Source organism: Plectropomus leopardus, chromosome 1, assembly GCF_008729295.1.
Source record: "Plectropomus leopardus isolate mb chromosome 1, YSFRI_Pleo_2.0, whole genome shotgun sequence".
Lineage (NCBI taxonomy): Eukaryota > Metazoa > Chordata > Actinopteri > Perciformes > Serranidae > Plectropomus > Plectropomus leopardus.
Window position 1 is genome coordinate 4,570,057 of NC_056463.1, and position 13,024 is coordinate 4,583,080.

Consider the following 13,024-nt stretch of genomic DNA (forward strand, 5'->3'; position numbering starts at 1 on the left):
GGAGTGATGTGACTGGGACATTGTGGCTATCGGGAGGAGCCGTGTAAGAAAACATATAAAGATGTACAGATATGTCATTAATCTTGTTGTGTTCTTTGTCACTGATCCCTTATTGAAACTTGTTGTGCGTGTGTGCGCGTGTATTTCAGGAGCTGATCACTACGTTATACATTGGCTTTCTGAGCCTGATCTTCTCCTCGTACTTTGTCTACCTGGCAGAGAAAGATGCCGTCGACAGCAGCGGCTCCACCGAGTTTGGAAACTATGCTGATGCTCTGTGGTGGGGAGGGGTATGAGTCTGTGTGTGTGTGTGTGTGTGTGTGTGTGTGTGTGTGTGTGTGTGTGTGTGTGTGTGTGTGTGTGTGAGTGAGACTGTGCACATAAGACCTGATGCACTGTTGTACATGTCTGATATATGAAGGATATGATGAGGTTTTATTGACTGTGATTTTATTGCAGAATTTTGATTTTATTTATTACTATGGGAATAGTTTGACATTTTAGGAAATACTTTTGAGATGAAAAGATTGATTTGACGACATATAAAGCTATAGCCAGGGGACTGTGCTTATCTTAGAATAAAGACTAGAAGCAGGAGGAAGCAGCTAGCCCCGTTCTATGTAAAGTTTGCTAATTAACACATTGTGCTTTATTTGTTTAACCCATTATGTTCCAAACACAAGGAAAGGCAGCTTTATTTGTATAGCACATTTTGTTAAACTGGGCAATTCAAAGTGCTTTACAGAGCAATAAAAGATAAAACGTAAAGGATAAAGATTTGCAATAAAAGAGTAAAGAGGTAAGATAGAAAAGGTAAAATTTATTACTAAATTATTTAAAAATTTCAAAATAAAAATCACCATTCAAAATAGCCAAAGTACAGAAACAAAAAGATATTTTAAAATTATATAAATCCAGAAATAAAAATAAAAATTGTAATGTAAACATTTTTTTCTGTAACATACATTAAGATATATAATTGTAAGTATTGTATTTTTTTCATTTTCTCCTTATTAAAAAAATAATTTTCAGGTTATTTTCTTGTCATCTTTAACTAATTTCTTGCAACTTTGGGGGACATTTGTCGCCAAGTTGCTCAGTGCCATTTTAGCCTTATTTTTCAAAAGAAATCAGACCAATTCGCTCAGTTTTAAAGGGTTAAATAACATGCCAAAGGTGTGTAAAAACTGAAAAAAGCACAGAAACTGGTGTCGATCCAGGTTTCAAAGGGGAAGCCCACCAGTTAATTTTTGTCAGCTTTGGTGATTTAATACATTTGACTTGTTTCAATTATTTGTTAAAGCCCTGTTATTATTTTACAGTCATCATCACATTTCAATCAGACATTAATTGCATTATGTTTCAAAGAGAGTTTGACTCATCTTCTAAATATTGTTTGACTCACTCTCCCGTCTTGCCAAAAAGTAAGAGTTTGCAAAAAATGCTGACTTGCTCCAAACAGTATTTGGAGAGCGAAAGGTCAAACTCAAACTGTTTTATCTGTACTACTGTTGTTACAGTAGGAGTTGTGCGAAAACCCTTGGGCACATCCAGTGGGCCGCTAATACAAGCAGCAAAACAAGCAGTGCAGAGAATACAGGATGGAAATTTATTTTCAGACAATAAGTCACCACCCACTCCGCTGCTTAGAAACTTCAGGGACTCTGATAATAAAAAATGTACTCGCACACAGCAGTCAGAACCTCTTCTCTCATATAAATGAAGGTTTATTTGCAACATTTACACACTACATACTGTGAGTTTTATCAGATTCGAGGCCACTCTCACAATCACGGTCTGTATTCTCTGTGCATGAAGCGAGAGTCAGAGAGGTGAAGAGGTCAGAGTTTTGTTTGGAGGGTCAGGGAAAACATCGGCCTTGTGCGCTACAGCAAACACACAGATTGATCACAATCAGCCAGAGCTGCTTTTTGGGGTCAAGTCACAAATCATTTACATTTCAAGCGTGCTGTCTGATAAAATGACACAGTATTCCTTATGGAGCTGTGTCAGAAGTGTTAGTTAAGAAGTCCTTTCCGTGCTTTTTATTTATTATTTATTGTTTATTTGTTTATTTGCACAGTAAAAAAAACAAATCAGCAAAACATCAACATAATAGCAGGAGATTGTGCAGGTGAGATACAGAAAAAACCCTAGACAACGCTAGATAATCTCACCTCAAATTAAATAACAAAAGCAAATAAAGTATCCTGCAATAAAACAATAATAATAAAGAAAATAAGATCAAGCGGGCAAAGGATCAATAAAGTACAACAAGAATGCTTACATGATATAGCAGAGAACATAAATTAAATTATTATTTTTATGCTTAGACTTTTATGTGTGTTTATGTGTGATTGATTGCCACAAAGTCTTGAACATACATTCTCCCTTTTTTATGAGAGTCTTGGCCAAGAACAGCAGCAGCGCAAGGCTACAAGTGATTATAAACAGACGCAAAACAGAAAAATAACCTTGTGAAACATCCCCAAGAAACAAAGTGCAGTATGAGCCACGTATCCAAGGGATCCGTTTAAGCACAAGCGCCCCAGCAATTCTGTCTCTTTCAAAGTGGATTTAAAGGTCTAGTGCGTGGGATTTAGTGTCGTCTAGGGGTGAAACTGCAAAACTGAGAAGTCTGTGAGCCAAGAGTAAAGGACAAGAGTGTCCAAACTTTTTTTTGGGAATGGAGATGAGATAAGATATTGTGAAAATACCTTTGGGCCAACGGTTTCTTTGTGTCATATGGATTATTCAAAAAAACAACAACATGCAAATAAGACAAATGTGACTCTTTGAAACCTGAGCAAACAGGCTTTGATTCTTTCAAAAGAATGGGAAGAAGGCAATGAGCAACTTAAAGAAACAGCCAATAAAATAGCATGGCATTATTAAAAAGTTACAAGAAAATTAAATTAAGTGCCCAAAAAGAAAGAAGCAAAAAAACAGAAAATGACTTAAGAAAGTACTAAAAAAAGAAAGAAAATCTGTTTTCTTTCTGTAACATAATTTTAAAATGCAATTATAATAGTGATTAATATTGTTTAACATTTAACATTTTTTTCCTGTGGTTTTTTTTTTGTTTTCTTTTCTTTTTCAATTTGCAGAACTTTCTTGCCAAGTTGCTCATTGCATTTCTCTCCATGTATTCAAAAGAAATCAAATCACTTTTTTCAGATCTCAGTGCCTCTGAAAGGCATGCGGACGCAGCAGGAGAAAATCGATGTCGATCATTGGCTGCACTTGCATAGTCCATACTTGGTGCATGTTTGCAAACTGTATGAGAGCCCTGACACTGAGAGGTGAACGAAAAGATGCAAAGTGATCTTGCTTGATTTACCAATTTTGTGTGGTAGGCAACATGTATTATTTTTTAAAAACTAGCTAAGTCCCTTCTAAAGCTGGTCCCCGGGCCAGAGTTTAGACAAACCTGGTGAAGAAACAACAGCTATTAATCATATTTCGACATGTGTCGGGATAACAGCTGTTTTTATGGAAGAGTACTCCAGGGATGAAGTTTTTTTTTCAGGCCGACCTGGATGTTAGTGTTGCTCTGCTTCTCTTAATAAAAGCCAAAGGGAATTCTCTTCTGGATTTTGGATTATTGCAGAAAATAAGCTCTGCGGCGAACAAAAGGTTACAAGTCTTAACCCTTTGAAACCTGAGCAAATTGGCTTGTTTTCTTTAAAAAAAACATTGGAAGAGGGCAACAAGCAACTTAACAAAATTGACCCAAAAATTAGCAAAAAGTAAAACTAAATAAATTTAATAATTAAAATAAAAATGCTCAAAAAATAATTTGTTTAAAAACCAAAAAAAACAAGAAAATTACCTCAAGAAAGTCCTAAATATATATATATTTTCCCTGTAACATAATTTTAAATACATAACAAAGAAAACTATAAATATTGTTCTCTGCATATTTCCCCCTTGCTTTTTGATCATATTTAATAATCCCCTTAAGCTACTTTTCAGATTATTGCCTTGTAACCTTTACTTTTTTTTGCAGTTTGCATTTCTTTTTAAGTTGCTCATTATGTTTTGGATAGAAATCAAACCAATTCTGTCAAGTTTCAAAGGTTCGAATGAAAAGCATCCGTATGTGGCACAAGAAAACTGATGTGTATCCCGGTGTTAAAGGGTTAAAGTTTTTTTCAGTAAAAAAAAGCAAGTGTTAGGCTATAAACGAACATTTTGCATGAATAAATGTCATCACCACAACGAGGCTGTGAAGTGGTGTTCGAGGTGATGATGCTCTGTTGTGTCATTTAGCCACTTGTTCAGGACTTCCTTTTTTAAGACGTGTTACGACTTTCAAATTCACAAGTGGGGTATTATCTGACATATTTTATGAACAAAATCTGACAAGATTTTAAGCTTATGTTAATTACAGACCTTAATTCAGGCATCCAACCAAAAATCCATTGACTTCTAGACGAGGGAACCAGGAGTGCTAAAATTCTAATTTCTGGGTTTTAGGAATCATTCCTTCATTTTATGACACTGCCAGAATGAAGCCTCGTGTATTAATTTCCATGTTGTTGTTTTTTTCTCTTTCCACAGGTGACCGTGACCACCATTGGATATGGAGACAAAGTGCCACAAACCTGGATTGGAAAGACCATCGCTTCCTGTTTCTCAGTCTTTGCCATTTCCTTCTTTGCTCTGCCGGCAGTAAGTGCAAACACAAATTGCTCAACCAGGCGTCTTTCAGGCTGAACTGTTTCCTTCAGATGATTTTCTACTGAACTGAATTTGTAATTAGTCTGGTCTTTTAAGAATGTATTAAGAAAACACAGAGTGCATCCTTTAGGCTTTAGTGTGGCTGTGACTCGTGTAAACCACAAAACCATGTAACAAAGCCGGCTCACACATGTTTCACCAGCCGCTGCACAGATTTGAAAGGATTACAGTGAGAGCTTTATACATACTTTCATAATATTTTGACTTAAGTGCTGGAAGGACCTTGACAAGCCCTACAATAGCTTTACATTGCACTGTAATTCTCCTGCAGCAGCTCACAGGATTACATGAGATTTGTATCATTTTCCTTACAAAGTGACTTTTGATGCTGCGTGAGGGACAGCCAACTCCCAGATTTTGGGTCCCAAGACCTCAAAGTTTAGATCAGCGGTGCACCACCAGGACAGGCAAAAACATTTTGGATGGTGTGATGTAAGCCCGTTTCCACTGCAGGAATTCAGGTTTAGTTTTACAGGGTCTCGCACGTTGATGCATGTCTTTAATGCAGGAACCGCCCCTTTTGGACAGTTTTCGAGAACCTTTATGGTGGCGAAACAAGTCCCTGCCTTGGGGTAATTACTTTAGTGCACCCCAAAGATACTGCTGGGTGGGGCTCAGGGTTGACTTGGTGCCAATTAACTCAAGGCAGAAGAAGACAAAACAAAAAAAGGCGCCATTTTTGATGCTGCGTTCAAGGGACAACTTTCCCACTTGGAAGATTAACATGAACAGCCTCTCATGTCAGAAAAACAACGCGAGGTGTGCTTTGTGTCATTTTAGCACAACATTGATGCTTGCGGGCTTCATAGCAAGCACCTCGGTCCTAACCGTATCACTGTGGCGCTTAAGTGACGTTAAAACAGACCCTCCTCTGTGATATTGCGTCAGACAGTCTATGGGACAGAGATGCTGCATGAAGGTCTCAGTCAGTGTGAAATGAAAACTACTTTCTCCATAGAGCCAATAGCTACATTACCAATCACACTGAGGGACAAAAAAATGACCATTACAGAATAAAATTCTCCGTGTTTGCAACATGAAAGAAAAGAGTGGTGCAACACATTTTTATGTCAAAAATATGCAATTTTTGTCAAGCGACACTCATCAAAAGGTTCAAGCACCCTGACATATATTAGGCTTATGGAGAGTTGCCCAATACGATGATGGCAAAGGATTTGGTGCCTTGATGGTTGTGGGGCCGCTTCACAGTCCAGGATCGTCTCTGTTTGTAATGCGCATTAAAGATTAACATTAACAGCGTCAATTGTTTGAAAGCGTTGTGTTAGAAAAGAATTAAGATTCGAGTTATTGGATCAGTGGTTCAATATTCATAGTGTCGTGTGTAAAATGACGAGCATAGATGATTTTCAATTTGCAGCGATACGACATTTAGAAAACGAAAGAACCCCTTCACATTGAAGAAACTGTTACCAATAAATAATAAAGAGTATCTTAAATTGAGAACAGATGTAAGTGATTATCATTCAATCTATTAATTTCAGTTAATGAACCAAGCGAATACTAGACCTAAATGTTTCAGCATTAAACAGCCCATTATTCCTAATTTTTGTTTAACTCTGTGTTTATTTCTGGCTTTTGAATCATGCTGCTGCCTGTAAGTGTGTCGTTAAAACCGAATTAATGAGCAGTAACTCCGCTGTGCTGTTGTTCACAGGGAATCTTAGGCTCAGGCTTCGCCCTGAAGGTGCAGCAGAAGCAAAGACAAAAACACTTCAACAGACAGATCCCCGCGGCCGCCTGTCTCATTCAGGTATTTGACCGAAAAAATACAGAAACAGAACACAGCCGGGGAGTGAACTGTCTCTGAGCCCCAGTCTTATTATTGAGACCATCCTTTCATGTAACCCTTGCTTTCTCTCTTGCATGGCATGAAATTAGTCCTGTCCAACCAATATATTGCTATTTCCATGCCCCTCCAGACATCATGGAGATGTTTTGCGGTGGAGAACTTTGACTCTGCCACATTCAAGATGTTTTTGAGAAAGAAATCCAACATCCCCGCCTCCTCTCTGTCCACCCCCAAGCCCAAGAAATCGGTTGGTAATCATTTTATAGATTTCACTGTAACTGCTTCTTATTCTCAATTTCCAGTTTGGTGGGTACGCCAAGGCCAAACTTATGCAATATGAAACAACAGCCCTGCAATCCTGTAAGTTTTTTTCTCAAGTAGGTAATTCAGAAAATTGAGAGGTGTTGATGGAATTTTATGGTCATTTTGAAGGCTGTAGTTCGTGGTGGATTGAAAGTGGTGTATTGTCGGAGTACTGACCTTCGAACTCGCCCAAAAGTTAACAAATCAGTCTGACAAAGTTGTGCATACTATAGGACTTATACCAGCTCTAATTTGTAAATTAATGGAGAAATAAATCATACATGGTATTCCATTGGTCTAATGGTGCATGCCAACTATAAGCGACAAATTTGCCTCAATTTGTGTCCGCCCTGCGCTACTGGTCGCTTGTATCCATCCACAATCCCCCAGCCCCTCTTCTACCAGAGAACGTTTCACTTTAGCATTTTCTGGATATTACAGAGCTGTTTGAAAAGTCACTGTGAGCACCGTTTAAATTTTTGATATCGTCACTCCCTGTCCTTGGAAATAATATATGGGAATTTTGAATTTAGATGGTGTTCCCCTTTGAATAAATCTAAGTCAAAAGGATAGCAACTCAGGGGAATCAGCAGCATCATTTAATATGACTATAACAGTTTATTGTTTTGGTGATTTGAATGATTAAAATCTGAAATTTAAGTTTTAAAGAGTAATCATCATTATTAATGCGGAAGGTGTCTCTGTCGATGGGAAATCTCTGTGGGAGAAAAAAATACAAGAAGTTAAGCCAGAAAAGAAAAAAAAGATAAACAACTAAGAAAACAGCCAGCAGCAGTTTAATATTAATACTGATTATTCAATAACTTGGGTATCTGACCATGCCCACACTAATGCATGCATTTTAAAAGGTTGGGGAAGTGTCAAGTTTTCCCTGTAGACTCTGCAGGGTTTCACCTTAAAGTTGTGACATGATAAAATATCTGCATTTATGAAATATGTTAAATATAAAATCGGAATTTTTCTGACCTGATTCTGCTACAGTAATGTCTCTGCTGCTGCACTAAGACCCTCAACTCATTACTTGCTCAAATATCCATTCAACAAAGATAGAAAACTACATCACTGACGCCTCCTTCATTGTGTTATTGTGCTCTTTGGCCAGACACAGACAGTCAGATTCTTGCTGCAAAACTTCAGCAGGCCGAGGTTGACAAGTTTATATGCATGCTTGCTTTTTCAAATGTTTCCACACCGGGTGAACATGGTTTTGCAGCCCACAGGAACTCTGTTGAGCTGAGATATTTGCATTTCTTGGGCAGGTGAAGATAAAGAGGAAGCTGAAGAGCACTGACAAGGACAACGGTCCAACTTCTCCAACAATTCCCAGCATCACCTACGACTCTGTGTTTGACAGCGGGAGGGAGCTGAGTTCAGACGTTTACAGCACTGTGGGCACAGGTACTAAAGACGAGACAATCAGCAGTTATGATCCAGTCCACTTTAATCAGAGCAAAACAAAAAAAACTTTGTTTACAACAGAACCTACTTAAGCTCCCGTGTGCACAATTCAGGGGGATATAATGACAGATATAGAATGACATGTAAGTATGTTTTCTAATTACCTGAAAAAAAGAATAACTGTCTGTAGAAAGAACTGTAGAAAAAGCCATTTTTATCTACATAGGGAACAGGTCCTCCTCCATGGAGATCGCCATGTTGCGCCGCTATGTTTCTACAGTAGCCCAGAAAAGACAAACCAAACTGGCTCTAGATATGGCCATTCAAGTTTAAGGAGTTTTTGTGTCAGCCACCATAGTTTGCAGCCCCTAATGGTCCTTCTGCAATCAGCTGAATAGTATCCGAGAAACACTCATTTGCAACATGAAAATGCTTTATTCTGTGTTTTTACTGTTTTTAATCACACTGGGTCGTATTCACAAACATTCTGAAAATGCTCTTAGCTTCTAAGTTAGACTAAAAATTTATAGCAGGAAGTCCTAGCCTAGGAGTGATTTTGGAAAATTGTCAGGTACTCAGAGCAAGTGTCGTAAGCATACTGCATACTACACCGCATACTACAGTGTTTTCAGTTGTTTTCTCGAGTTCGTGTACACGAGGATTGTTCTCACAATGTTATCATATGAACGCAGATTTTTTAAAAAGACACATTCTTTTACCAGATGTGATTGGTTGTCACAGACACACAATTTCAAATTCAGCCTGCTGGGTGTGGACACCCCGTGGGAATAAAATAAACTGTTCACAATATGTGACTGAAAGCACATTTTGGGTGATCACACTGCTGCAGTGTAACATTTTTCCAGTTGCCATTTATCTCAGTGTTGTGATCACTTAATTTCTGCCATTGTATTGTCATTGGGTGGGAAATGTGTAATTAGTTTTAAGATGAGCAGCAAACATTATCCCTGCACCATCTAATCTGTAGAATGTCATTAACTCAATGTCATCCAGCATTTGGGGAATATTTCTTCTACCTCTACTGTTATCTCTTCTGCCTCAGAAACTCTAAAGCCTCTTAAAGTCATCCTCCCTACTCCTAACAGTTATTCACTTTAGGAACTCTCTTTAGAGCTAAGAAGCTTTTTGAATAACTTTTATCTTTATTAGGATCTAGTCTTAACTTGAAAAGGAAATTCTTAGAAAACGTCACAATTCTTTAAGAATTTTTCAAGAATTTCGTCGCAAGGAGCAACTCTTTGTACAAGGAAGCCTTGTGAATACAGTCCCGGGAGTTCATGCTTGATACGCAGGAGAAGTGTTTCAGCTGGTTGCATCTACAGTCCTCACTGCTAGATGCCACTAAATCCTGCACACTGCTCCTTTAAGAAAACACTTGGGTTGGGTGTTACAGTAAATAAGGCTCACATTGTTGCAAAGTCTGAAAGAGTCTTTTCATGTGTGGCAGATGTTAACCAGTTAATGAGTTTGTGAGTCATGTGCACGGTTTCAATAACATCAGAAAAAACAATCACAATGTCACTCAAGATGCACATAAGCATGAAAAGAAGTGACTAATGCTGCACTCGCTGCAAAGCCCACATTCGGTGATGATACACAGTGGTGTCATGTTAGCTGATGAGCAATGTTGGGCTCGTTACCCAAAAAATTAAATTAATAAGTAATTGCTTGCTATGCTTTTGAAAAGCAATATTATTACTTTTTAAACTGGTAATTGCGTACTTCCTCCTCAAAATTCAAAGGTGCTCCTTTTTGTGAACGTCTGGGTAATCTCTGGAAAGCAAGTCTGCAGTTGTTTATTTTTTGTTTTTTACCAGGGATTCTCTTTCGTCAGTATTTTCCATACATAGGCAACATTTCATCCACCACATATAAAGCTTTATTGGTTCTTTGTTGCTTGTAGCCTGCAGATATCCACGATTGAAACCCAGTTTTGGTTGTTTAGTCAGTGTTAGGCTGCAGATATTCTACGCAGCCACATAGGGTTCATCTTTGGATGGGTGTATCTCTCCGACCTTCACGTTGTTGTACTGTCGGTTGTAGTAGGTGTTTCAGGAGGTTTGAGGTTGTCTTTTTGCAGTGGAAAGAGTATTAGTACCACTACTTGGAACAACAATGTTCTTGTCATTTTTCCCCCCAACAAAATCCAAATAATAAGACGTTTGTATTTATTGGGCACGCCACTGACAACAAGTGTTTCCATCTTTAAGGTCGGTTTGCTGCTTTGTTACGTGCATGTGTGACAATTCTAAAACTGAATTCAGGAAGTGCTTGATTTTTGGATTTCAGATCAATAGGGGCTGACGACAAAAGCAATGCTGTTATGTGTTTTTGGGGTAACTGTAATATTATTGCTACATTGTATTTGTAATTTGTTACACTAGTCGTTGCTGTGAAAAGTAATGTAATGTAACGCATTATAGGCCGTTCTTCTTCTGATATGGTCAAATACCACCGCTTTTCCAGTGCTGTAAGCATAAGAAACGCCAAAAGCTACCTTTAGCATCCTCATCACACGTGGCTGGGTGGCAACAGCTGAGAATGTGGCCGGCCAGAATTGTTGTGTTATTTTACATGTACAGCCGAATGCCACCTGCTGTGTCTGCAGGATACACCGCTGGACGGTTCAGTTCGCAGCCAGTAACGAGAACCCCAGACTCATGTCTGGGATTTGCTTCCCGTCTTAATGCGATGTTTCGTTTCTACCCTTATTGGTTATTGATAGTTAACCGCACTTGCCACCATAGAGCTCGTCAGCCTATTGGTGTGCATTATGTATAAATAGGTGTGGTTTCATCTTTTTAAACATTTGACCTGACAGAGATCCAACTAAGATTAAAATGTTTTCTCAAATTAACTTGTGCCGAATGACGTAAGTGTGCAGATGTTACCTTTTTCCCCATGTGGGCTGTTTTTTGATAGCCTTGCATCTACATGATGTGCATATAACTAGCCTCTTTCATCTTTTCTACACCTTACAGTGTACCTGTTTTCACTGAGCCTAACCATCCGTGCCCTTGTTGCCTAATCCTAAATGAATGAATGAATGAATCTTCATTTCGAACATATGAAAACAAAAGAAAACACAGATAAAAGCAGAAAAGCCCTACAGCCAAGTGCAATGAACAAAAACAGAAAGACAAAAAATACCTAAAATTACACATCAGTCTCAATAACAAATACTCAAGTCACTTGAACTTAAATATCACATGTTTGAAAAGGAGTAGGAAGTACACACTTATTCCTACCCCTATACATGTTCTACATAAACGACTTCCCAAATTTAATATATAACTTGCTATGAATCCTAACCATCCGTGCCCGCATGTGCTTTTGTTTACGTCGGGCATCCCGGAATGTAGATAGCAGACACAGAAAGATACCTGAAGTGTAATATGTAGACGCAGAAGTCCACTGCAAAACGGCAGTATGTGACATAATGTGTTGTAGTAATTACTGCCCAACACAGCTGATGAGGCAGATGTACCACTAGGTAGACGGGAAGGTAAGTCGGAGGAAGTGGGTATACTCTCCTATATATTCCAATGACTTTTTGGCTGATAGGTGGGTTAAAAGCCAAAAAAGCAGGTGTCTGTACTCTGTGAAGCTGCTTATATCCTCCACTAACTCACTGATGATACAGTAAAAAGAGAATGTTTGATTTGAGCTTCAGTTGTTGGGCTGCAGCCACAGGAGCGGGACAGGACAAAGCCCAAACATCAAAGATGGACGAGCACATTGCAGCTGTAAATTGTGAAGTTGCATTGATGAACTCCAGTTGTGCACTTTTGAACTTACAAAACTCCACTCAGCTTACTGTACTGCTGGATCAATAGTGGAGAGCTGAGAGTGAGATAAAGGAGCCATTCAAATCATATACTGCATCCATTCAAAGTCTTTTGAGGCAGCCCGTGTGTTGTGTCTCTATCAATACATTTTAAATCTTTCGAGCCGTTTTGAGAGAAGACGAATTAGTGATAAAGCACTGGCTGAAGGAAAACAAATTTAACAGAATCTCAGTTTGCTTTCATTTAACAAATGTGTCTGCCTTCAGTGCGGTAACGGGTCTGCACACAGAGATGTGGACTCAAAAGCAGGACTCACAGGCAGAGCAGTTCAAAGCGATCAATCATTGGTTGGAAGTTCAAGGCAGAGTTCGGCAACAGGCAATCAGTCAGCGAGGGCGAGCTAAGCAGGCACGGGGCAGGCAGGCGGAACCGGGAACAGGCTGGAAAGAGGCAGAAACTAGGGCTAGATCACGAAGACTGTGGATTACATTAGACTGTGTGGAAAATGACTGGGGAGACGAGGCTGGTATATATGCAGGGAGATAATGAGGGACTTGGGAACAAGTGTGCTGATAATGACTTCAGGTGATCTAAGAAAATATTGATACATTTGAGTTTAACAAGTTTATGTTTTATTACACAGAATCGATACTAGAAGACACTGTATCCACTTGTAATATAATATATATTTAATTTTAAATTAATAGTTTATATGCAAAGATTCATGACAGTGGTTAGTTTTTGTGATTTGACTCTCCAGGCCTTATTTCAACAATCTACAGCACATGGTCTGAAGCACATGACACATTTAGGGCATGTCCAACCACTTCGGCTAGTTAAACAGTGCATAATTTGTGTGCAAAGTAATGGGCAATGGGCAAAAAGGGGTTGTATTTTCCCTCTTAAATAATCTATGAAGTTACGCTGCGCAGCGTCTCTT

The 13,024-nt window shown here is 38.7% G+C and overlaps 1 protein-coding gene across 3 annotated transcripts in view; it reads left to right on the forward strand.

Moving 5' to 3' along the window:
• Positions 1 to 13,024, forward strand: part of kcnq1.1 (potassium voltage-gated channel, KQT-like subfamily, member 1.1) — a 68,994-nt gene that overhangs the window by 38,313 nt on the left and 17,657 nt on the right. For all 3 annotated transcript variants that reach the window (XM_042488426.1, XM_042488421.1, XM_042488435.1), the window contains exons 6-10: positions 150 to 290; positions 4,564 to 4,674; positions 6,419 to 6,514; positions 6,684 to 6,800; positions 8,137 to 8,275. In XM_042488426.1, coding sequence (XP_042344360.1) covers positions 150 to 290; positions 4,564 to 4,674; positions 6,419 to 6,514; positions 6,684 to 6,800; positions 8,137 to 8,275 — 604 coding nt within the window. The remainder of the gene's footprint in view (positions 1 to 149; positions 291 to 4,563; positions 4,675 to 6,418; positions 6,515 to 6,683; positions 6,801 to 8,136; positions 8,276 to 13,024) is intronic.